The sequence below is a fragment of the Cetorhinus maximus genome, chromosome 19, assembly GCF_964194155.1.
Source record: "Cetorhinus maximus chromosome 19, sCetMax3.hap1.1, whole genome shotgun sequence".
NCBI classification, from domain to species: Eukaryota; Metazoa; Chordata; class Chondrichthyes; order Lamniformes; family Cetorhinidae; genus Cetorhinus; species Cetorhinus maximus.
Window position 1 is genome coordinate 60,674,047 of NC_135897.1, and position 27,024 is coordinate 60,701,070.

General features: G+C 40.0%; 2 protein-coding genes across 3 annotated transcripts in view; both read right to left on the reverse strand.

Annotated features, from left to right (window-relative positions):
- The window catches only part of LOC144693836 (COP9 signalosome complex subunit 7b-like), a 41,137-nt gene extending 28,996 nt beyond the window's left edge, over nt 1-12,141 (reverse strand). For both annotated transcript variants that reach the window (XM_078563914.1, XM_078563916.1), the window contains exons 1-2: nt 12,060-12,141; nt 3,541-3,719 (exon numbers count right to left, since the gene is read on the reverse strand). In XM_078563914.1, the coding sequence (XP_078420040.1) occupies nt 3,541-3,702 (162 nt within the window). In that variant the 5' untranslated portion in view covers nt 3,703-3,719; nt 12,060-12,141. The remainder of the gene's footprint in view (nt 1-3,540; nt 3,720-12,059) is intronic.
- A 5,217-nt stretch (nt 12,142-17,358) lies between these two features.
- ecel1 (endothelin converting enzyme-like 1) overlaps nt 17,359-27,024 on the reverse strand; it is a 102,963-nt gene continuing 93,297 nt past the window's right edge. The window contains exons 16-17 of the mRNA XM_078564561.1: nt 22,701-22,777; nt 17,359-17,626 (exon numbers count right to left, since the gene is read on the reverse strand). Coding sequence (XP_078420687.1) covers nt 17,527-17,626; nt 22,701-22,777 — 177 coding nt within the window. The 3' untranslated portion in view covers nt 17,359-17,526. The remainder of the gene's footprint in view (nt 17,627-22,700; nt 22,778-27,024) is intronic.

The window sequence follows — 27,024 nt, forward strand, 5'->3', positions numbered from 1 at the left end:
ATTTAAAAATTCTCAGAAATAGTTTTAAAACAAGTTTTTGAAAGTTTTCAAAATATCTTACAATTTAAAACAGCATAAAACTTCTATCTTTAATATCTTGTTCCCCCAATTTCTTTTGTTAATAATTTATTTTCTTTCTGCACTTGAATACCTATTATGAATGTAATATTTATTATTACTGTTTTCATTTTTGTTCTGTGCTCAGATTATTAGAATGCATAAAATAGAAAATTTAAATGTCAAGTCTATAGTACATGGTTGTTACATTAATTTCTGCAATCTTACCTTTTCATGTCATCTTCACAAAGTCTTCCAAAAGTAAACTATACAGAAGTTCATACCCTAAACTATCAATTAATGGTCAAGGTGCATCAAAGTAACATGAAGCCAGTCCAGCTGGACTGTGTGTGATGGTTTGCACACTTTTTCGCAATTACATTTTTGATACATATCTCTCCATACATATTTTAATTATTTACTTTGCTGTTTAAGTCTCCAATACATGTATGTATTTACCATAATAGGAAATTTTAAAACGTCATTAACTCACATGTTTAGTTGGGTGGTTTGTGGGGTTGGGGGTGGGGGGGGTGGTGGAAAGAGGAGCAAAAAGTCAGGACTAAAATCCACCTTGCTTGTTCTGTATATTTGCCTCCAAGTGGAAACAACCTAAAGGACAGATGCACAACTGATTTTTTTTTTCATTTGCTCACAGGATCGTTGGGCATCGTTGGCTGCGCCAGCATTTATTGGCCATCCCTAATTGCCCTTGTTCAGAGGGCATTTAAGAGTCAACCACATTGCCGTGGGTCTGGAGTCACTTCTCTACTCTGTCCAGATCCCTCAAGATTTTGAAGACCTCTAACAAATCTCCTCAACCATCCCAAATATTTTTTTAAAACCACACTCTCAACCTGCCCTACTACTTTCATATATCCCCGTCCCTCTGCTCCTGCACGCCTTTCGAATTGTACCCTTACTTTATATTGCCTCTCCCCATTCTTCCTAACAAAATGAATCACTTCACACATTTCTACATTCAATTTCATCTGCCATTTGTCCACCTATTGCACCAGCAAGTCTAAGTCCTCCTGAAGTTTTGTACTAATATCATGACAGTTCACAATGCTTCCAAGTTTCAGGTCATCCACAAATTTTGAAATTGCACCTTATACACAAAAGTTTAGGTCACTAATATATATCAAGAGCAGCAGGGGTCCTAACATGGATCCCTGGGGAACTCCACTATCAACATTCTTCTAGTCTGAAAACAATCATTCACCATTACTGTTTCCTTCACTCAGCCAATTTTGTATCCATGTTGCTACTGTCACTTTTACTCCATGAGCTCTAGCTTTGCTCACAAGTCTGTTCTGCAGGCACTTTATAAGAAATAGGAGCAGGAAATGACCGTATGGTAGTCGAGCCTGCTTCGCCATCAATATGATCATGGCTGATCTTTGGCTTCAACTCCACTTTCTCATCTGCTCCCTATATCCCACAATTCCCTGAGACACCAAAAATCTCAGCCTTAAATATATTCAAAGATGGGGCATCCACAACCCTCCTGAGTAGAGAATTCCAAAGATTCAGAACCCTTTCAGTGAAGAAATTTCTCATCTCAGTCCTAAATGATTGAACCCTTATCCTGAAACTTTGCCCCCTTGTTCTAGATTCCCCAGCTAGAAGAAATACATTCTCAGTATCTACCCTGTCAAGCCCCTTCATAATTTTGAATATTTCAATGAGATCACCTCTCATTCTTGTAAACTCCAGAGAATATCAAATGTCTTCTGAACGTCCAATAAAACCTCATTACCTTCATCTACCCTTTCTGTTACTTCAAAAAAACTCAAGCAAGTTAGTTAATAGACATTTGGTAGTGCAGAACTCGAGAATTGCTGAAAAAAAAAGACATGTTGAAGCTTTTTGTCTTGCACTCATCAGGACATTTTGCAAGATACCAATATAAGGTGGAAACAACAATTCATGATGATAAGGGAGTGCTGATTGGTTGGCAAGTAGACTCCGATTGGTAGAGGCGAGCCACGGAGAATGCACTAGTGATGGTGACTGACAAACATTTTTTGAAATTTAAACCAAGCAGCTTGACCATAATTGCTCAAGGCATGTTCTTTCTGTCAGCAATACTCAAGTTAGTTAAACACAATTTGCCCTTAAGAAATCTGTGCAGGTTTTCCTTAATTAACCTACATTTGCCTGAGTGACAATAATGTTGTCCTGAGTTACCGCTTCTAAAAGCTTCCTTTTCATCGAAGTTAAGCCAAGTAACCTGTGGCCGCTGGGCTTATCCTTGCACCCTTTTTGAACAAGGGTATCACAAAAAAAACTTACCTCTTCTTTGGCAGCCTCCAACAGTACCCTCAAGGATGTCTGCTTATGCCTCTGTAGCCCTCTGCTCTTGCTGTCAAATTTGGCACTGGGCCTTAAGACATACATTAAGCCCCTGATTAGAATAGGCCTAACGTCTGTCTCAGGCAGGTGCTCTGGGCATGCAGAAGTGTAATGGGCAGCTATCACCCCTCTGGGTTGATCAGGTATGGGAGATCATAACTAGAAATTTGTCCCCCACTCCTATTCAAACCTAGAAATTGGGTGCAAAAGGGACCAATTTCTCTCCATGAGCCTAGGCAGTGAGTGTTAGCAAGCTATTCCATCTTTTGAGCATCAGAAGCCAGTCTGATTTTGTTGAAACTGAACATCCATATACAAGCACTGTATTTTTCTACAAGAAAGCTATCGGGGCAACAATACCATCTGATTTTTTTCCTCGAGAATCATATGGCCCAGAAGGAGATAATTCAATTCATCATACCTTCCTGGCTCTTTGCATGCCCTGCAAATTTTATGTTATCAAGTATTTATCCAATTCCCGTTTGAAAGTTATAATTGAATCTGTTTCCACCATCCTTTCAGATCATAACTCATATCAAAAAAAAAAAAATTCTCGTCTCCAAAATGGTTCTTTTGTCAATGGCTTTAAATCAGGGTCTTCCTGCCAGTGGAAACGGATTCTATTTACTCTATCAAAACACTTCATTACTTTGACAAACTGTTAAATCTCCCCTCAACTTTATCTGCTCTGAAGAGAACAATCCCAGCCTCTCTTGTCTCTCTTTAGCCTGGGATCGCTGAAGCCAATTACAATGCCTCATGGTGATCGACTATAGTTGCACAGTTGAGGGATTGAATTTAGGGCTGTATCGTGTAGGGTATTTGCCTACTAAGTCATTGAGGAAGCTCAGTTAACTACTTAAGTTAAAATTTCAAATCTTATTCTAATAGGAAAACTACAAAAACGAGCTCACATTACTCAGTGTACCTTCACGTTTATTTATGTTCATTTTACATAGTAAAATGCTTAATGTTTCAAACTAGTTAGCAAATAGCACATCTCAAGACTCTAGAGAGAAGCTTCTTAAAATTACTTAGGTTTTCTGTATTTTAAATTTGGCAAAGATTCATGGCAATAGGGAGAATGTTTAAAAAAAAAAAATTCTGCACTGCAACCTTTCTTACCTCCTGTATATTTGGTGTTTCCAGAAGTTCACCAAAAACAAAAACTCCTGGAGCCTCTAACACTTGGCTAATAAGGGTCGTTAATGCTGGACCTTTGGCATTTCTAGACAACAAAATGAACTGTTCCAAAGGATTACTTGTAGGTTTTGATTCTCCTGCCATTGCACAAAGGTGGTTCCCTGTAAAACAAAAAAAAGTCAGTATTTTTAGGTTGCACTGGTGCCAAATCAGAGGATATTTTGCACAAAGAAAACATACTGAAGCAGTGTGTTATCTATGTAGCTTCTCTGGGCTGCCTGGCTCTGTCCCAGTTATTCTTGCAATAATGAAAAACTCAAACATTACATCAATCAAATGGAAAATATCAGTTGATTGTACAAGAAATAATTCCAAACCTATATTAAGAAGGGAAATATGTTGCTTGACTGATCTCCTTGACTTTCTTGAATAAGTGACATCCCAAGAGAACCACTGAAAAACCAAATTACGTGAAAAAGGAACTGACTGGGGGAAAGAAATAACTCTTTACTTGAGGGAATTTTATCAAGGCGGATGGAGGTACTGGATAGAGTGCCCAGGGATCAGTGCTGGGGCCCCTACTGTTTCTAATTTACGTTAATGGCTTGGATTTTGAAATCCTTGTAAACTAGATAAATTTGCAAAGAGTAGTAAATGAAGGAGGAGGTAAAAAAAAGCAGCCATGGACCTATAAAAGTAGTTAGATAAAATTCACAAATGGGAATTTTTCAAAACAAGCAAGTGTAAGGTACTACACGTTGTTAGAAAATATGGATGTGACAAGTATACTGTGGATGGTGCAAAATAGTTACCAGTGAAATTGACAGGAATTCGTGACTCAGTAAATTGGCACTTAAAAGTGGAACAGAAATAAGTGCAGCAAACAGGATGCTTAGTTATACTGCTGAGTCACTTGAGTTCAAGTTAGAAGGCATCATGCCAGAACGGTACAGTGCTTTGGTCAGATTCAACCTTGAATACAGTGTTCACTTTGTCTCCCTAAGACAAAAGGGAAACAGACAAGCCAAGGAAGCAGTGGAACAAATAGTGAGAGTTCAGTTATAAGGAAGGATTGGAGAAACCATTAGCCTAGAACTTCACATGGTATTAAAAAAGCATAGCTACAGTTATTTTGGAACACTACCCAAGGATCTAGAACAGCAGGACTGATTAAAATAGCTGAAAAGGACACTTAAGACAGATCATAGGATACACATCTTCACCCTGGAATGCTTTCTAGTAGACAGGAGGTGGTAAAATGCTTAGCCTCATCCAACAGATTGAAAAAAAAGACCGGCTTTCATTTATGCAGCACTTTTCACACTACTGATCACTTTACAGCCAATGAAGTGTTTTTGAAACAAAGTCATTTTGGTCATGTAGGAAACATGGCAACCAATTTGCCATCAGAAAGCTCCCAGAAAGAGCAACATGATAGTGACCAGATAATGGGTTTAGTGATGTTGTTAAAGGAATAAACATCAGTTAAGACGCCGGGAACACAGTTCCTTCCTATGTAATAGTGCTATGGGATCTTTCACATCCACCCAAACATGCCGATGGGGCATTGGTTTAACATCTCTTTCGAAAGACAGCACCTCCAATAATGCAATGCTCCCTCAGTACTGCACTTAGAGTATCAGCCTTCATTTTTGAGTTACAGGACATTATGAGTAAATGCAAGTTTCTCTTCATTTTGGATCTGTGAGGTAAGACAAGTCAAATTGCCCCCCTAATTATATCTCTCATGACTACAATGATCTCACACCTATTGAAGGACATATTGAGGCATTTTTCTGATTGTTGGCAATGTTCACACTGACTCGGTGTCATTCCAATATGGGTTGAGCAGAATATTAGAAAGCTTTGCCAGTGAAACCAAAAATACGAACTTACCAACAGGGGCACGTAATGGGGATGAAAAGTCTGGGAAGGTGAAAAAAGGAGAGTATGGTCTATTTGCAAAATATATGTATAAAATGCTTCTAGGTGATTTATTTTTAAATTAAAATTTCCTTCCCAATCATAGACCTGCATTGCAGTTCTCACAAATGAGCAATTAATTTGTTTTTGTGGTAATGAATAGTACTGTAATAAGCAGATTTTATAGCTGTAAATTTTTTTAATGTGTTTTTGTTTGTTGGAAGAAATATAAAACACTGGTGCGGCTTAAAAGCAGGAACTGCCAATCCCACTTGTTTGCAATTTTTAATACAGCCATGAAGAAAACTATTCAAAGAACTTTTGTTATTATGCTTTCCTCATCTTCCCAAAAGTGTGGTCAATTATATAAAAATAGTCACTTTTCCTTGTGTTTATTTGAATTTTTAACAAAGGTGTTCAGAAAGTCCATGACTAATATTGACAAGGTCAAAGTGGCAAATGATAGCACAAATTATGTAAAATTAATTAAGTCAGACCTTTGCATCAATAATGCTAACAAATCTCTATCTTTAAACAGAATCTAGAGTTTGATAAATATTGTTTTAATAAATTCCATGGATAGAAACTTTTAAGCTGCCCTCAAATCTTGTTCAATTGACTTGCTCAATTTAAAACTCCATTATTTTTGCTATAGTCCCTTGGCTTTTCTATCTTTTAATACATACTAGCAATACAGTGCAATGTGGTTCTTCATTAGACAAAATATTTACTGCTACTATGTATATAAATTTAGAAAGCAGATACTGAAACAGTGTGCTAATGTTACAAATGTAGATTTTCTATCCTCTGCGGTTTTATATTTTCTGAAAGAATACACTGTCTACCAGCTTTTTGCTTCTAGTATGCCGTGCAACATAGTTTTTTTTTGCAACAAGTGTATAAGACCCAATAATCCCACCCCTTCTTAAACAGTGACTGCACTTCAAAAGTATTTCATTGAACTTAAATTGACTTGGAATGTCTGCTTGTATAAATGCAAGTTTTTCTTTTCTTAGATCAACCCCAATTAACCACTTTCTCAACCACCTTTCTCAATCTCCTGTAACCAAAAAAAAATTGCACCTTGAACACTTTATACGTCCATTATAATGGCCTTTTTCAGAAAATAATTCACGTCCAAGATTCCTTTGGTGGAAAAGTTCCATCCAACTTGCTTTTTCCTATTAACTTACACCCTCAAATATTTGGATCTTTTCTTCATTAAAAAATTTACTTAGATCCATTTTGTCAACTTCCATCATAGGAGACATTTGGTAACAATCAGGGGTTCAATCCAATTCCCAGCTGATTTTTCCATGCTGTAGCTCATAAGAAATAGGAGCAGGAGTAGGCTTCTTGGCCCCTTGAGCCTGTTCTGCCATTCAAATGATGGCTGATCAGATTGTGCCTATGCAACATTGGAAAAATTTCATTGTCAGAAAATACCCTTGATTGCTGAATCCAGTGACAGCTCATCCATGGTATGAAGCATGTCCAGAAGCAGGGTCACATCAGGGAGCCATCACAACAGGGTTTTCCACTTCTTTCCCTGTTCCCCATCTCCAAAGGACCAGGAAGATTCTGACCAATTAAAAGAGGCAGGAATGTGCAGTTCCATACAGATGAATTGTAGTGGGGAAGAAATGACAAAAATTGAAGGCAGCAGACAGCTCAAAGAGAAATGTCCTTTTCTGAGCCATCATAATTAACTTTGCCCTTCACCAAAACTCTTTTGACCCAACACCCTATCTCCATCCTGCCCTATGCTGCCAAGGTCCTTGAGCTGATCATTTAACTGCACAACTACCCTCCCGGTTTGAATCCCCCCCAATTTATCTTCTGACCTACCACTGACCACGGTCATGTTCACCATGCATTTACATCTTTTGTAACTGCACCAATGTTTTCCAGTCCCTCTTAGGCCTCTTTACCACTGTTGGCTCATTCAGTTTTTGGCTCTTTCCACAACAGTTCATTTTTATGGCACTGCTCTCCTGGTTCCATTCCAGTCTCATCCAATGTAGCCACTGCTTCACTGTGGTTTCTTCTCCAATACGCAAGGTTCTACCATCAGTTTTCAATTTTTAAATCAGCATGCTGCCTCTTAAATTCAACTTGGAGGGCAATACATGGCAGCCATTACTTAAACATGGCTACAAGACAGTCAGGAGCAAGGACTAAATATACCCGGTTATAGGTACAGGAAAGGTCAGGAAAATCGTTTAGTGATTAAGGATGAAATTATTTCAATGGTAGGAGAGGATATAAAGAGAACTAAGGAGGCAGTGGAGACTTCTGGGGTGGAATTAAAAAACGCAAAAGGATTGAAGACCTTAATGGGTGTTGTGGCATTGGCTCCCTGGTAGCAGCTGTGAAGTGGTAGATTGCATAAATGTGGACTGTAGACGAGCATATAACAAAAGCAGAGTGATTTTAATGTAGGATTTTAACTTTCATATAGATTGCAATAAACGGATTAGCACATGCCAGAAAGTTGGTGAATTTCTTGAGTGTGCCTGGGTTAAGTTTCTGGCTGTTGTTGCAGAAAACTTCTGATGTCAGGGTTTCTTGCCTCACCATTGAAAAGGTCAGGGGGGAACACAATCTCACCGCCGATGGCTGCCCTGCAGACATTTAGCATTCTGTGGAGCATTTATCGGTTAGAGACAGGTCTTTCACCCTTACCTGAGGAGGAAGTCTCACTTCAGACATCTTATTGGCCACCAACTCTCTGGTCCCATTAGCGTCACTGGGAGTGGTGTCCACTTTTGGGACTACAGCAAGTCCCACAGATAAAAATGACATGAGCCCAGAATGCAGGTAAATCCAGGGTCTCTCAATGGAGCCAGAAGAGGAGGCCAGTGGTTGTCGGGGTAGTCCCTGACTGGGAAAGGGGGATGCAAGGAAGACACCCCCCTGTAGCTGACCAAGGCCCAGCTGGCTAACTTGCTGGGCTGCACCTCACTCCTATCCCACCCTATTCCTGACCATATCTTACAGGCCTACAAATTGCAGCTGTCCTTATGTGACCATTAATTGGCCACTTAAGAGCCTCAATTTGGGTAAAGGCAGGAGGGCCTCCCTAGGCCTCGTCAGCGCCCCCCCTTCCCCCACTACAAAATCTTGGCCAGTTTGGGGACAGGAAGGTAGGCAGCTGGAAGGACACCCACAGAATTTTACAGCCCCCAACTTGAAAACCTGCTGGTGGGTGTCCATAAAATTCTGCTCAATGTGTCCTTGAAGCAGTAAGATGACATACCATATTAAATTTAGTAATGTCAGATTTAGTTGAGTCAAACAGTGGATGAACATTTATCTAATAGCAATCATAATATGAAAGAATTCAAAGTAATGTTTGAAAGGGAGAAACGCAAATCAGCTATGAAGATTCTAGATTTAACCAAGGCTAGGTTTAGCTAAGGCTAATTCAATGTGATGAGACAGAGACTGTCAACAGTAAACTGGGCAAGTCTGTTCATGGTTAAACCAACAGAAGGTCTGTAGGGTGGGGGGGGGTGTTGAAAAAATATTTTATGATACATGAACAAGCTTATACTTGAGAAGCAAGAGCTCTACTTTCCAAAAAAAAACTAATAGATAACTCAAGACTCAAGAGGTGAGAGACAACATTAAATGTTGCCCTAAAGTCCTCTTGATTCAGGAACTGCTCCTTTAGATTGGAAAAGTGCACATATTACTTGCTACTTAAGGTGAGAGGGGAAAAGCAGCAGATTAAGAGACCAGTGAGCCTAACATCTGTTGTCAGAAAATTACCAGAATCTGTAAGTAGTAATAAGGTAACTGAACATCTTGAAAATTTTCAGCTGATCACAGGGACAGCATTGATTTGTAAAGGTAGGTCTTCCTGACAAACTGATTAGAATTTTTTGAAGAGGTGACCAAAGTAGCGTACAGAGAAATGTCTATGGATGCTAAAGTTCATCAAAAGACACCATGAACAAAAGTTGAAGCTAGTGGAATTGAAGGCAAATTGATCTAATTAGGAAAATGGCTGATCGATCGGCAGGAGACATGGAGTAGGAATAACTTGCAGGATGTGACTAGTGATGTGACACAAGGGCTTGTTTTTGGGCCTTAACTATTCACCGTATATAATAATGGCCTAGATACGATAGAAAGCCTCGTATCCAAATTTGCCGATGAGACAAAGGTAAGTGGCATTCTAAGCAGTTTAGATAGAAGCATGAAAATAGAGTGAGATATTGATAGACTAAATAAATGAAATCCATTTGCCACAGTTTTTCCCAAATGTAGGTAAATGTGAGGTCATCCATTTTGGACCTAAAAAGGATAAAATAGGGCACTTTTTAAAAATGGAGAAAAGCTAGCAACAGTGGAGGTCCAGGAAGACTTGGAGTGAAGAAATCCAGGTACATATTTCATTAAAATAGCATGAATAGGCAAAGAAAATAATCAAAAAGGCTAATGGAACACTGGTATTTATATCTAAAATAGTGTAGAGGTCATGCTTCAGCTATATAAAGCCCTGATTATTCCACACCTGGAGTTCTGTGAGCAATTGTGAGCACCACCTCTTAGGAAGGATACATTAGCCTTGGAGGCAATGCAGCTTGGGTTTACCAGAATGATACCTAGTCTCTATTGGTTAAATTACAAGGAGAGATTCGACAAACTAGGGTTGTATTCCCTGGAATTTAGAAGTTTAAAGTGTGATTTGATCAAAGTTTTAAGATATTTGAGGGAAAAGATAGGATAGATAGAGAAACTATTCCTGGTCATTGGGACGTCTAGGACTGGGGCCATAGTTTAAAAATTAGAGACAGACCCTTTCAAGAGTGAAATCAGGAAACACTTCCACCCACAAAGGATAGCAGCCATTTGGAAAGCTCTTACATAAATAGCTATATCAACTGTAAATTTTAAATGAGATTTATCAGATAACAAGAACCTATCAGGTGATAACAAACATGAATTTGGGTTTAGTTGGTGAAAGAGAGGTAGTAGCATAATCTGGCAATGCCTGGGGGAGAAAACATCTAGTCTCCCTGATCAGAGGTTTAAAGGTTTGCTCAGGATTGAGTCAGACATTCGGTTAGTAAACCACCTGAACAGAGAACTGAGAGTAGTGCAAGCACCAGCCCTTAGGAAGGAATATTAGCCTTGGAGGGAGTGCTGCATAGATTCAATCAGATTATTGGAAGAAACTGCAACAGAGGAGTGTTGGAATTGATAACTGAAGGGATGGCTTTGGTTTTACCAACATTTTACCATCCTATCAAACCCCTTCATAATTTTAAAGGCCCCCAAGTATTGTCTTAGTCTGAGGGGAAAGAAGAGCTCCAGCTTGATCAATTGCTCCTCAGTTGAATCCTCTCCATTCTGGTAACATTCTTGTAAACATTCTTTGCACTTTTCCTAGAATTTCAATATATTTTGGAGACCATGAATTTGAACTAATGTTCTACATAAATTTAACATTACCTCCTTCTGTAATATATTCCTCCAGAAATGAACACTAGAACTTTGTTTGCATACTCATCAACTTGTACTGCTGTCAGTGATTTATGTACTGTACCTGTATTCCTGGATCTCTTTGCTCATCTACCTTATTTAGTTATTTACCTTCCAAAGAGTAATTGAACTTATGTTTCTGCTAAAGTGAATCATCTGGCTATACAGTATCTACCAACATTGCAAGCCTGTTTATCTCTTCCTGTATTTTGGTGCAATACTCCACATTCCGAATTTGGTGTTATCTGCAATTTTTGACACAATGTTTCAAATTTTGAGTCCAAATCATTTAGCTATATGGTAAAATAACAGCATCCCCAGCAGAAATCCCTGGCAAAAATCGTCCCTTAACACTGACACTGCTTTTTGCAACTTGACCCCTAACGCTACATAGCTGGACCTTTGTCATAATTCTGTTATGTGGCAATTTATCCAAGACCTCCTTACAGTACACGCACAACTTATCACTGTACTGCCCTCGTTTTCTCTTGCCTAATTGTTCAAAAAAATCCAATTACGTTTTTTTTTTCCTTTTATGAAATAGATGCTGACGATTCATTTGGGGAAATACCTACTTTTCAAAAAAAAACGATCGCGACTTCAGCTGAGTACCAAAGTTGGTTCGTCAAGTGCAAACAGAAGAACCTGATTAGCTCTACTGACAAAAACGGGTGCATGAGTTCTGGTATGTATTGTACTCGTTTGCACTTCAGTTCAATCCTAGCTCTATAGATCATCACAGTTTTAAACCCGATGTAGGATTTTTAGGGGTTCTCTCCGCTCATATCGAGCAATAACAGGTGAACAACAGGACACATCTTTACCAGAAGAGAAGTCACGAAATATTTAATTTAACCGCAAAGAGGAAGGGTTCTACCCTTTAAAGCACACACAAACAAAAAGAACAACGTGTTTGACGCTTGCTGCTCTAGGCCCAGACCTATTATTCTGACAACCGGTTAACGTGCTGATGACTAGAAAAGCCAGGGGTTCATAACAGCGCACTTAGCAGAGAGCCTGGAATCGCTGCCCCCAGCCAGCTACTCCTGCAGCATCCGTGACCCGCACGTTTTTAAATAACTCACCTGCACCCAGGCCCCTTTGCCTCAGTCCCTCTTTCAGAGGAGAACTGGGCGCCTCCGCTTTGCGTCTATTGGCCGGGGCAACACGTGCATGGGCCCGCCTCCTTCACCAACCTGGGTTCTTATTTGCTCGCTCTACTGTCGATCTAATGACGTAACCCCTCCGCCGCACTTCATTCATGAGGTACAGCCGTTGGCAGCGTCTCGTGATTCGGAGATTTAAATTTAAATCCCCGGCGCGCGGAACGGCCTCTGTTTTAACCGCACTCGCTCTTATTCTATGTTAGGGGAGGACTCATGCAGTGAAGGCTGGAAACATAGCTCCTTAGTCAACAACTATATCAGGACAGCTATTGGACATAAGAACGTTTTAATTCTCCACCTTGCTCCCACTTGGACCTTTCTACCCATGGTCTGCTACAGTATTCTAGTGAGGCTCAATGCAAGCTTCAGGAACAGCACCTTGCCTTTCGACTCGGCACTCTATAGCCTTCGGGATTCAACATGAAGTTAAACAACTTTATAGCATAACCTCTGCCTCCATCTTGTTCTTTTTTTTTCTATTTTTGGGAGGTTGGTCTTGTCTTGTTTCTTTATCGCTTCTGTTGCATTCAGATGGTTTTTATGTAGTCATTCATACCTCATTTGGACACAACCTTTGTTTCTTTACTATATACGTTACCACCCTCTTTGGCTGTTACATCATGAAATCGTTTGTTATTTAATCTCCCCTGGTCTCCACCCTATTTCAGACCTTCATCTTTGCTCTTCCTGCCACTGGCTTATCGTTCTTCAGTTCTGATGAAAGATCAACGATCTGAAACGTTAACTCTGTTTCTGTCTACAGATGCTGCCTGACCTTCTGCGTTTTTCCAGCATCTTGTTCTTATTTCAGATTTGTAGCATCTGCAGTATTTTGCTTTCGTAGTCACTGGCCAGGGACCCTTTAACGTTGAGAAATCATATTGTTGCACATCATGGTGAAGCGTTGAACATTGCTGGAGATAAATTAGTAGTGAACCAAATACCAACCAAAACCTGGGTAGGGCAATGTTTGTGAATCAGAACTTTTCTGGAACAACTGTTACTTGGATTTGAACTTTTTTTGATATCTCTAGCCACCACAACCAGAGTCAGTTAACAATTGCTAATGTTTACAAACCAACCAATGTTGCATGTCGCAGACTAGTTTTGCCCATTCCATATTCATATGGGTTGGGAATTCAATACAATCACACAACCTGGAATATGGTGACAATGATACCACAAGTGAATAGTTCCTTGAATCAAGCTCTGGACACTTCTGCTTGTCCTGGAGAGGGAGTTAGCATTGAGCGCTAGTAAGAAAAACACAAGTCCTCCACCTAACTTTTCTCCTGACATCATCTGAGCATTGAATCCCAATGAAGACAATGACTCTTCTGGTTATCTTCCTCAGCATTCTCTGCCAGCACCACTGTGGCATCTGTCACTGCCTCTTTTAGAAGCAGCAATCCTAATTGCTCCAGCCAGTTGTCTCACTCAGACTACTTTGGGTGTTAATCTCTCCAAGATTCTCCTTATGCCGTGCAGCTTTTTAAAAATTCATTCATGGGATGTGGGCATCGTTGGCTAGGCCAGCATTTATTGCCTGTCCCTAATTGCTCTTGTTCAGAGAGCATTGAGAGCCAACCACATTGCTGTGGGTCTGGAGTCACGTAGGCCAGGCCAGGTAAGGATGGCAGATTTCCTTCCCTAAGGGACATTAGGGAACCAGATGGGTTTTTATGACAATCAGCAATAGTTTCATTGCCATCATCAGACTTTTAATTGCAGATTTTTATTAGATTCACATTTCACCATCTGCCACGCTGGGGTTCGGACCTGGGTGCCCAGAGCATTACCCTGGGTCTCTACATTACTAGTCCAGTGACAATATCACTATGTCTCCTTTGGACCTTGGCACCAGTTCAATAATTAGCTCTGCCAGTTTTCCCTCTAGAATATTTGCTCATTTGCAAACAAAGTTTTGTCCATCCACAACCTCATCATGGACAATTGGATTTATAGTCTGGCACTGATAAAACATGGCTTACAAGCAGTCCCTCTTTCTACTTATATTAGCTTCCTAACTTTCCTAACGCCTGCCCTATTCACCCACATCTCCAGTATCTGTCTTCCTTACAGTACCTCATACTTTCCTATTTATCCTGCTTTTAATTTACAACCCTTGTCCTGTATTTCTCTCTGGTCCCATGCTGACTTTCTTTAGGAAATATTCCCCACTCATTCTCTTAGCCTCTGCACTAAGTGAACTTTTATCATTTCAAATTCCATTTTAACTCCCATACTTCTCATTTCCTCAAGGTAATTCTTCCTCCTCTCAATCTGATATGAGCTCCCCTACATCATCTTGTCTTTCTTGCAACCTACTTTCTCATTTTCTGCTCAAATCCTAATACTCATCATCTGCCAATGGTAAAACTCTCACACAAACTCTTTATAACCTTACCCTTGAATATCCAGAAACTCTACTGAGCCAGTAATATAAATGCCAGGCACACTAGCACAGGCCAGAGGCTAGGTATTTTGTGGTAAGTGGCTTAGCTCCTAACTCTTCAAAGCCTTTCCACCATTTATAAGACACAAATCAGAGGTGTGATGGAATGCTGTCTTGTTTGGATGGGTGCAGCTGTATCAACACTGACGACGCTCAACACCATCTAGGCCAAAGCAGTTAATGTGGTTGGCATTTCATTTACTAGCCAAGACATCTACTTCCTTCATGTACTGTGGTTGCAGTGTGTACTATCTACAGGATGAATTTTAGCCATTTGCCAAGGCTTCTTAGAACCATAGAAAAGTTACAGTGCAGAAAGAGCCATTCAGTCCATTGTGTCTGCACCAGCCAAAAAGAGAAAAAGGAAACTAGCCACTCATTTTAATCCCATTTTCCAGCACCTGGCCTGTAGCCTTGCAGGTTACAGCACTTCAGATGCAGATCCGGGTAACTTATAAATGAGTTGAGCATTTCAGCCTCAACCACAAACTTAGGCAGTGAATTCCAGATGCCCACCACCCTCTGGGTGAAAAAGTTTTCTCTCATGACCCCTCTTATCCTTCTAACAATCACTTTAAAAGTATGCCCTCTGGTAATTGACACCTCAGCTGGGGGAATCAAATCTTTCCTGTCTACCCTATCTAGGCCCCTCATAATTTTGTACACCTCAATTAAGTCACCCCTTAGCCTCCTCTGTTCTAAGGAAAGCAACCCCAGCCTATCCAATCTCTCCTCATAGCTGCAACTTTCAAGCCCTGGCAACGTTCTTGTAAATCTCCTCTGTACCCTCTCCAGAGCAATTATGTCCTTCCTGTGATGTGACCAGAACTGTACACAAAACTCCAGCTGTGGCCTAACCAGTGTTTTGTACAATCCCATCATTACATCCCTGCTTCTATATTCAATACCTTACCCAGTAAAGGAAGGCATTCCATATGCTTTCTTGAACACCTGTCCACCTGTCATGCCACCTTCAATGACCCATGGATTTACACTCCAAGGTCTCTCACTTCCTCAAACCTTCTCAATAACTTCCCGTTTATTGAGTAGTCCCCTGCATTTTTTGCCCTCCCCAAATGCAGTACCTCACACTTTTCCAGATTGAATTCCATTTGCCACTTCTCTGCCCACTAAACCAAACCATTGATATCATTCTGGAGCCGACAGTTATCCTCTTCACTCTCAACTACAAGGCCGATTTTTGTGTCACCCGCAAATTTCTCAATCATGCCTCCCACATTTAAGTCTAAATCATTAATATATACAACAAACAGCTTGGGCCCCAACACTCAGCCCTGTGGAACACCACTGGAATCCGTTATCCATTCACAAAAACATCCATCGACCACTACACTTTGTTTCCTGTCACTGAGCCAATTTTGGATCCAGCCTGCCACCCTCCCCTTTATCCCATGAGATCTCACTTTCCTGACCAGTCTGCCATGTGGCATCTCCTAAGCCTACAACTTACAGCATCCTAAAAGACACCCCACCATGAATCAATGCTTCAAAAGCTAACAGCCATATCCCAGGAAAGGAAGGAAATTGACTCAACCACACCAATCCTGAGGGTGAGGTTGTGTCATTCCTGAATGTTGGTCATCACACATGTAGAATTGAGCTATGTGATAGCCTGGCTGTCCAGAGCTGTTAAGTTGTCAGCTATTTACAGAATTATTCTCACAAATTTATAACCTCAGAGTCTGGTTACTGCTAGTGATGACTTGGTGATACACTGAATTAGCTGCATGACCTTTGCTTCTCATATGTAACTATGCGCATTAATGTTTTGCTACTCAACTGTTAGGCAACTCTGATTATATTTATACACGTCTATTAAGTGTTTCTGTACCCAGCTTTAAATTTAAGTTGTTATTTGTAATGAATAAATAATGTTCAGTGCATGTCTTCCTGCTTAATACTTGAGTAACAAAGCGTTATTTCATTCACACAGCAGGGTTAGCTAAGGGTTAGTAAATTAAATTCCTTTTGATTTGAACTGGATGAAATGTTAAAACAGTTTGGTGAGTCAAGTCAAGCTTATTTCATCACATAATCTACACTGACAGGAAAACCCCACATGACTCCTTGTTGAGGAGTTAGAGGGGGATGATAAGGATTCATCTGCTTCCTCACCATATTTTGTCAGGATGTTGAAAGCAAGCTCTCTTACAATATCCATAGCCATGGTCTAATTTCAAAGTAAAGTGTAAACATAGAAATAGTAAACAATTTTTCAAAGGACTAATGACAGCTTCTTTAACAGCATGAGTTAATAAAGTTGATATTTACAGCCATCTTACATTTAAAGAGATAACATAGTTTAGCGTTTCATTACATTAAATAAAAAAAACTAGCCATATTTTCAATTTCATCACAAAAGTCGTAGACTGAATAACTTTCGTTTTACTGCGTATCACAAAATTAATAAACTCAAGTAATTTGGTGCATTTCATTTCACTTTCTGCCATGGACTTAAAAAAGAAACTCAATTACTTCTTAATATGATACATTTTTTATTTGCAAGACATTTTCCGATAAGCTTTTAATAAAGTGCACAAATATTCAACCAGTCTAAAACATCCTGTTTGATTTTTAACAATTGGCATACGTTGAAACACAATTTTGCTATGTTAACATGAAGTACAGCTCGATCATGAAAAATTGATTTCCTAAAGTAGTTTAAGACTGGTAACAAGAAGGCATGGTGAAAAGAGAAAGATTTTTATTTGAATCTCTTACACAAATGTGTGCATACCAGGTGAATCATAAAAGTATTGACATTTTGCTGTTCTTAATACATTTAGAAGAATTCAGCTATTTTTATTTAAGAAATTAAAAATGCAATCAAGATAAAAAGAACTGGCCACATTTTATTAAACATTAAGGAAAAAATAAAACTGCTGTTTAGATTAAAATGTAAATCTGAAATCACCACACTGAACACTTTTCAACGGGATTCATTGGAGCTCTTTTAGGACAGTGGAATACCCTTCCAAATTCATCAAACTGGGAAACACTTCCAATAACCCTGTTAAAATAAAAAGGAAGATTACCACTTGCAAGATACGCTACCTATTCTCATAAATCAATAATTATGTCAGGATAATGTTTAGTAACAACTATTTATGGGTTAGTTGGTAAAAGAAATACCTGGCTGAACCACATAGATCAGAAGATCCTATAGTCAGTCACTGGTCTGTGCGCTAAATTACACAACACTGAAGCACTACAATTGACATTGGTGTTCCTAGGCTGGGAGTGGGGTTGGGGGAGGGTGGGTGGAGGAGGTGGGAGGGGGGCAAAAAAGCAGAAGTTCCCAGTTCTGATTGTATTCAGTGACCTCTGTTAAAAGTTGATATTGAATGGGAAGAGAATTGAGCTTGGGTTTGGTGTCAGTCCTCTACAATCAAATAGTTCTGCTGACATACTTTTTAGACTCACAGATGTTGAATGGTCACTTAGGTGACATAGTGAAATGCAATTAATGCCTGTGGAACCATTCTCTCTGTTTCTTCAGAAGAGCAGGGGAATTTTTAGTTTGTGAAATCATAGAACTTTGGCTCATAATGTCTTTTGAGCTCTACAGCTGGAACTGTACTGTCTAATCCCATCTCCCTTTCCCTGAATCCTTTTATATTCTTCCTTTTTTAAATACTTCGCTTTACCTGTTTAAATTTTGTTTTAGCCACCCGTATTAAGCATTTCATGTTCCAATAAGCTATTTACAGTAAGTATGTTTTAGATGCTGTGGAAAATAATTTTAGGAAATGTGAAGTATGTAGAGTATAGATCGGCTATAGTTAAAAAATACACTACTGGTTAAAGAATTTTGTTTTACAGTTCCCCACTATTTAAAGGGAAATTCAGAATTCAGAAAGAAATGGGCAGGGAAATAATTCTGTGCACTAATGTACTGATTTAGTATTCTTTGACCCAATTTCAAAATTAAAAGCAAATAAACAGGATATTTTACTCAACAGGTCTGCTCTGGAAGAAACGTTCTTATTGTGGAAAAGCATAGAAATCAGCTGTGGACAATTTGAAGGCTGGAAGGGCAACATAGGAGTATAGCTAGAAATAAATTAAAAAACAGGATTCACCTGATCTAGTGAAGGTTTGAATTGAATCATGTACATTCAAACTGGCACAAATGTCTTGGGCTCAAGAGACTGACAAGATACAAAACTTTCATTTTGCACTCAGCTTTTAATTAGAAAATGCCCACCATGGTTTGGCAGTGTTAGTGAACAGAAAATCCATTGCTCCAAACTGACACATGGAATGGAAAAAAATGACTCCACTAGAGTCTTAAGCGGATTGATTGTTTTTTAAAGGCAGCAAAGAAAGAACAAGATAGCAGAGCTGAAAGAAACAGAGGAAGAAACAGCTGAAACCAAGCAAGAGATAGAAATTGAGCTTTCTGTCTGATAAGAGGCAAATGGATGAAGGTAGACGTTACTTGTAAATTACTGCTATCATCCATTTAAGTTTGCTCCAATGATCTGCCCTCTTTCCAGATCATTGGCATTGTTCTTGAGAAACAAAACATTTATTCTTCACCTAAAAAACAAACAAGTGTACACTTAGCAGATTGCCTTTCTGCACTATTTAGCAAATTACCATAATAATGTAATTGTTTGAATACTTTAATGATGTTTGTAGAAAAAAACTATACAAAGAAAAATGTACAGTATTGATGGTGGAATAAAGGGAGCCATGATGCATAAAAGGACAAATTCAGAGTGTCAGAAAGTTTGAGGGTGGGTTTGTTGAGCTGAAGGGTGTTACAGGGTTAGTGAATGAGGCAGAAACTATGTTAACATTCAACATTAGATTGGAGAAATGGATGAAAGAAGATAATATGCGGATATGAGAACAGGGGATTTACAACTGCTTTCTTACACCGAGTGTCAACACTAACAGACTTGTTGGAGCAGATGGCTTGCTTTTGTGTTGTAACTTCTTAGGTCTTGACTATGATTGGCAGCATGGAAAATAGCATTTTATCTGGAAGAAGGAGTTTAGGATGGATGACGTAGAATGAAATTAAACAAGAAATATCAGGGGAAGCTGAGATTGAGATTGAATCATGAAGGATGAGGAGTTGCACAGTGTAGAAGCTGAGTGAAGAAAGGGGAGAGATATTTTGATAAGAAACTGGCTGTGATTTTGGTGTGTAGTAGACAATACAGAACTTGATGGAGAAATGAGTGGTGTGGAAAAAGATGAGGTGGTTGAAGATTGAAAAGGTACCAGAGGAATAGACCAAGGCCCAAATTTTCAAGGAGTCAGGCTGAGTAAGGAGGCCTTTAATAATGGCAAGCAGGAGCTGATTCTGGGATTCCCATCCCTATTCCTGTTTCTGGCAATTTTTGCCAGCATGGGATAAGGGTGCAGGTAGCCAGCCTGCTGGAAGCGTTCCTGCCCTTGAGGGATCCTATGGAGGGGTCAGCATTTCAAACTCCCCTGCAATTTTGATGGAGATGGGTCTGTTTTGTTATTGGCCAAGGTTCACAGCATTTCAGAGGAGTCGTGAACAATGGGAAAACCTTAGTCTTGAATCGGGAACCAAGATAAAACCCAACCATTCAACATTCCCTTTGAAAAACATTGCCCCTCTTAATTTAACACAAATCTGTCAATCACAGGCAGTGAAAGTCCCATTGAGGAAACCTTCAACTCACTTCACACCTCTTAATCTTGTCCAAATTATCGCCCAGGCATTAAAAAACTTTTCAAAGAAGGATCAGGTTATTACAGGGTAAGAAGGGTGTCTATCAAACAAAGCTAGCACACCCTGCAGCCTATGTCAACATTGTCTGCTGAGCTTGGTCCATTAGCTGTTCTTGGAGCTCTGCCAAGCATTCATAATGAGACCATCTGGTAACTGTATCAACCAAAGCAGTTTTAACAGATGGATAGGCACATGTTTTTTCTAGATGGCTGCATTATGAATGCATTATAAGCCCCTAGAATGGCTAATGGACTCAGCCCTGTTAGCAATGTTGACACACCTTACAGGGGAGTGCTAGCTTTGTTTGACTGACATCTTCATTACCTTGTATTAACCTGATCTTTCTTTGATGAGTCTTTTTTCAATGCCTGTTTGTTTATTTACAAAAGGTTAAGAGTGCAAAATGGATTAAAGCTTTTTGTCATTGATACTGTGAATGGCTGTGTGTTACTGAAACTTTTATGAGGTTCTAAGATGAGCAAAGGTGATTTGCTAATGTTGCCAGTTTCAGTAGTTTTTCAAAGACTTGTCAGACTTGCCAATAGCTCATTGTTTCTGTGCATAGTGGATACTGGAACAGTGAGTATGGAGGATGCAAAAGGGGGCGTGGAATGGGCATGGGGTAATGAAAGGGGTAAGAAAGGAGCATGGGGTGGAGGATTTATGGGTATGGAGGGGATATGAGGGGCATGGAGGATATAGGGCAGCCCCAAAGGGGCATAGGGGATATGAAGGGACACGGAGGGGCCATGGGCACATGGAAGTGGCATGGGGTTGGATGGAAGGTGAGGGGGTAAGGGGTTAGGGCTAAAGAGCCTGACAGTCATGATTAAAGCTGGACCAATGTCCCAGTAAATGCAGGCAGGTTTTCTAGTCTGCTGGCCTCATCATCTGCCTAACTCTGTTGTCACCTTGGGCCTGCATCCAGAGGTGGCAGGCCTGCCTTCAGTCCATGGCCACCTCCCTGACATGAAAATAGGGTGGGCCAGCTCCTCCAGGGCAAGGATGGAATTGTGGAGTTGGGCAAATTCCTGACTCCCGATACCTGTCTCTTTGACAAAAATTTGGCCCCAAGTTGTGAACTGATAAGGTTCACATCCCAATCTTGAAAGTTTGGGTTGGACTAGTTGGGGAAACTTCAGAATGGGGAAAAATTCTGCTACCATTAACTAGGCTTCCTTCAAAATGGGCTGTCAATGTTACCATCCTCACTAAAATTATGGATGGGTAAGGGCCCTTGTTTACTGAGGCATGGTTTTAAAATTAGGGGTCGACCTTATAGGACAGAGATAAGGAGAAATTTTTTCTCTGAGGGTTGTGCGACTTTGGAACTCTGCCTCAGAAGGTGGTGGAGGCGGGGTCTTTGAATATTTTTAAGGCAGGGGTAGATAGATTCTTGTTAGACAAGAGAATCAAAGGTTATCGGAGGTAGATGGGAATGTGGAACTCGAAACACAAACAGATCAGCCATGACCTTATTGAATGGCGGAGCAGGCTCAAGGGCTGAATGGCCTACTTCTGCTCTTATTTCATATGTTCGTATGAACTAAAGTTATGGACAGAAGTGCAGAAAGTGTTAGTGACTGCTGATCTGCTGGCAATGTCCAAGGGAGCAGTGGTAGGGTGAGAGAGTGGTGGCTGTGAGTGAGACTGAAAGGATGTTGGTGAAGTTACTACACAATGGGAGCACTTGTCTGGAAGATTGGCAAGAAAGGAAAATGGTGCATTTGGAGGTTGTTGGAGATATAAGTGACCTCTCATGAAACAAGGAAATTACGTTTTGAAACTTTGAACACAATAGAAATTTTAAAAAAGGAGAAATGTAAAAGGGAGAAATGTAAAAGGGGCTGCCCAATGCCAGCACCCATTTTACATCATCAAATACAATCAGGATCTATCCTATTTACTCCCAGTGTCTTTGAACTGGCCATATAAGCCATTCAGCCATAAAAACAATTGCTATGTAGCAAAAAGCTGTACCATTTTTCCAGAGCAACTAGGGATGAGGTATTTATTGCCATACCAGTGGAACTCACACCCAGGGAACAAATGACAAATATGTGTTCATTATATGTTGCAGATTTGAGGTATTCACATTCAGTATCTTAAAAAATTTATTTAACTTTTGTTTGTGTCAGCACTTCGGTGTGAGGAAAAATATTTGGAACAATTTTGTGATAAGACGATATATAGAACACATGAAAAAATACAGTTTAGGTACGAATGTTAATTCTGACTTGACTGCTTGTCAAAATTATTTCAATATAATGTATGGTGAAAGTGCATTAATTCAAAATTATCTAAAAATAAACTTTTTTTTTAGTTTTATGCCATAGGCAGAAGGATCAAACATTATAAAGAATGATACCTGTAGTGTTCTGGTGCATGTTTGTCAGTGAGCAGCTGCAGATAGATGGACTGTATTCTTCTCTTCATACACCAGTTCTAATGAGACAGTGTAACAATTAAAAATTAGTCTGTATTTAATTTGGTAGCTTACATTAAATACCACAACATCAAATTAAGAATTAAACAATCTGAAGGAAAAGATAACCGTTATTATTGATTATTATTGCTGAGAAAAACAAACCTTTGTGGTGACTTGTTTTTGCAGGAGATACTTATTTACTGTTATGTACCCCTTTGTAATTTATTATACTTAGTAGGTCCTTTAGTTTGCAATGGGTAAAATCAATTATGCACTATTGAACTTCAGAAAAAGACCCATATTTCAAATGGCTTGACATATGGCTAATTATATATTGGATTAAGTGAGGCATTAATACCTGGGGGGGTTCCCAAACTGTGGGTCGCGGCTAGGGTTGCCAACTGTGATTAAATGTATTTCTGGATTTTCCCCACACGCCAACCATCAGTCAACCAAAACATTCATCCTTGTGACGTACTGCCTTCCTACACCAATAAGAAGACTCATTACCCAATTGGATGATGCTTGACTGTCATCCAAACAGCTCTTTCCCCCCATTTTTATATCTGGTAAAGAGAAATATTCAAAGAAAATTACAAAAAGATATTTTTTTAATGTCCCAGTGATTTTTCTCCAGGATTGCACATAGTAGCGTCTTGGAGATTTATCTTCAATTGCTGGAGACTCCAGGCCAACCCTAGATGGTTGGCAATCCTAGTCATGACCCCCAGTGCTGTTGCGAGACGTGATTTTGGTGTTGCAAGCTCTGAGGCAGCAATGGCGGCTATAGAGTTTGGACTGAGTTTTGACAGCTGCGAGGCCCCTTTAAATGTTTTTTTTATATATATGTCGGTGGGAATGGCTTAATTGTCTGCTCTCTGAGGTCCAATTGCTGCTGGAACCACAGCCTGTAAAAAGGTGGTTCTTCGCTTTTTTCAGGGCAAAACCAACAATTTTAAACCCCTCCCTAGCTGAACATATCTCAATCCCCCCACCCACCCCTTATATGCCCCCCAATTTTCACTCTGGGGTCACACAAAGTCTGAGGCATTAAAATGGGGTCACCAGGGAAAACATTTGGGAAGGACAGCCATAGACTCCTGACACGTCGGTCACACCTAACTGACACTAGCTCCAGAGTTAGCTGTGTTATGATATGGCAGGTGGTAATTGCTGGGCTGACCAAATCCCAAAGGGAAACTTGGTCAAGCTATCACAATGATTGACAATTTGTGTTTATTACAAGAAGGTATGCGTACTAAAGTCAGAAGTAAAGATTCCACTACCACTTTAGGAGATTTTAATTATTAAATTAAAACATTTATTAACAAAAGAAAAGAAAACTTAAACACACAAGATTACAGTTACACAGCTAAATTTAGTTTTAAAACATTTCCCAAAAGATTTTTACTTAGCTAGATTCTCAAATAAACACCCTTTTCCAGACAACATTCCCTATAGATTCTTAATCTATAAAAAGTCCAGTAATATTACTGCAAGGCACCCACTGTTGCTATAGGGGAAGTATTTCACAGGGGCTTCTCTCTCCCTCTCACTTGATGGTGGAAATCCAAAGCTTGTAACGGAACTTTGCTTTCTGAAACAAACACTTCTCTAGGGTGGCTAGAGGCTGCTTACTTCACAGGTACACATTCTTCAAGATCACATGGCCACTTACCTCATACAGCTTTCAACCTTTCCTTAAATATGTTTTTTGCACTTTCATCTTTAAACCAATTGTTCTTAACTTTCTTTGGAAGTTACCTTTCCCAGAATATAAAAATCTTTCATGTCGCCTTTATGGCCACGACATTTGGGAAAAATAAACTTACTAACGTTGCTTTATCCATTTATGATCTTTGCCAGTTGTAAAATTTCCTTTTATTTCCCTTTGAAATTCAACAGCTAAAAAAATCAACTCATTTATCTCCTAATGCAAATTTCTATTCATTCTATATCTACTGGTAGCCCATCTTAGCTTGTTCAACTCCACTTCAAAATGCTTGCTTTTACACCTAACCCTTTGATGATTTAAACCTTGCAGTCTGGCTGTCTTCTGTTTAATTAAATTAGTCAGACAAACAACCATACATACAGTCGCCATAAGCCTGCTTCACACTATCCCTCAGAAATAGTGGAAAAAATGACAATTTTCTTTACAGCTGTCAAATTAATTTGGACCAAATACTGGCAAGGCTCAGGTTCAGCTGGGATTACTGCTGGTTGTGAGAGCTTTCCAAGTTGGGACCTAAGACCTAAAGTTGGGCCCAAGACCTAAAAAAGAAAGGCTTGCATTTATATAGTACCTTTCACAAACTCAAGATGTCCCAAAGCACTTTATAACAAATTAAGTACTTTTGAAGGGTAGGCACTGTTGAAATGTAGAAAAAGGGGAAGCTAATTTGCACACCCAAGCTCCCACAAATAGCAATGTGACAATGACAAGCTAATGGGCCAAAACATCCAGTCTCTGAATCATCAGAGACCAGACGTCTGACTGAAGATTTGCATTGGGAATCTGTGGAAGTTCTGATGCACAGACCTACATGGGAACTGCCTGGGAACTTTCAACTTCCTGTGGGCTGATTCCCGTGGTCCCCTGGACCCTCTGTGAATGTCTCTGACTCTGAGTTAGAGTCAGAGACTTGAGGCAGATCTGTCGTACTTACTCTGGGTAACTACACAATTGATCCTCCATTACTGCCCCTTCAAATACCCTGATATCCCCCTGATCTCCCCGCACCACCCAACTTCATCCCTAACTAGACCTGACTACCCCCGGTCCAATTCAATTACCCCCAACCACCCAATTAATCTCTGAACTGACTTCACCACACCCCCACCCGATGACCGCACACGTTCCAACCCGACCAACCAACTAACCCCAAACCGACTATGTGCCAACTCAACTACCCTACCCTACCTATCACCTGACCTACTCACCTCACCCACATTAACCACATACCCATCTCACCCACCTTACCCACCCAATCAATCCATTTACTCACTTACGCACCTACCCATTCACTCACTCACCCATTCATCCACTCACCCATTCACTAGCATTAAGATTGGACCTTTAAACATACCATATTGCAACTGGTACTGTAAAAAAGGGGCATGTCCTATTTTACCTCGACCCTACTCCTGGAGTTCCCTGAGGGAACTGTGCATTTCTGTGAAAGCTGGGATCAGAAGACCCTGGAAGAATTGTGCAGCAGCGTCGAGTTGGGGAAATTTTCGAGCACAGTGGCTCATTGCCGCTGCTTGGAAGATCCGGCCAATCTTTTTTTTTAAAAGAGATGTTGGTCGAGGGATAAATATTGTCTAGAACTCCAGGGATACCTGTCCTGCTCTTTTTTGAAATGGTGCCATGGGATATTTTGGATCCACCTGAGAGAGCAGAGGGAACCTTGGTTTAATGTCTCATCTGAAAGACAGCACGTCTAATGGGGCAGCACTCACAAGGTACTGCACTGGGGTGGCTCTAATATCCCTTATATCCCCTTATACTCTTTCGAGTTATCAACAGTCACAGATTGCAACTCTTTGAGTACAATCACAGTTCTTGGTTTTCCAGGAGTGGGACAAGAACCCACAACCCTCTGATTCAAAGGCAAGGGTGCTATGAACTGAGCCACAGCTGACACCTCTATATCCTCTTATAAATGCAGCTAATAGCATGTTTAATCAAAACCCCTGTTTGTTTCCAAAGCTACAAATCATCACACAATAGGATTAATTTGTATAATGGGTGATAGCGAATCAGCAGCCTGGTTTACATCCCTTCTGATTTATATTTTCCTTTCAAGTAAAATGCAAACTACCACAGAGTTGACCTCATTGTGATAAGTTAAAAAATGGGAATAAGGCAGCTGAAGAATTATTTGGGCTTATTATTTAAATGTTTGGATATAATGGGCAAGATTTTAACTCACTCAAAACCATCCACTTGGACAGCCTGGAATTCTGCTCAGCTGTATTTATCCTAGCAGATTGAGCTGCAGGAATTTCAAAGTTAAAATCACTCCATTGACTGAAATTTTTGGGTTGGTTGTAAAGCTGATTTCCACCTTGTGGGCTTGGAAAATGGACCAGGACCCACATTTTCTAGAATTCTGCCATGTTTAGGACAGACCTGCTCTAGATTCCGGTCAGGGGTAGAGGGGGCGTGGGGGTTTAGGCGTGGTCTCCCTACAACCCCATGTCAAGAGGTCATGAATGAATTTATGGGCTTTGCTGGAAAATTGCTCCTTTTGGTGCT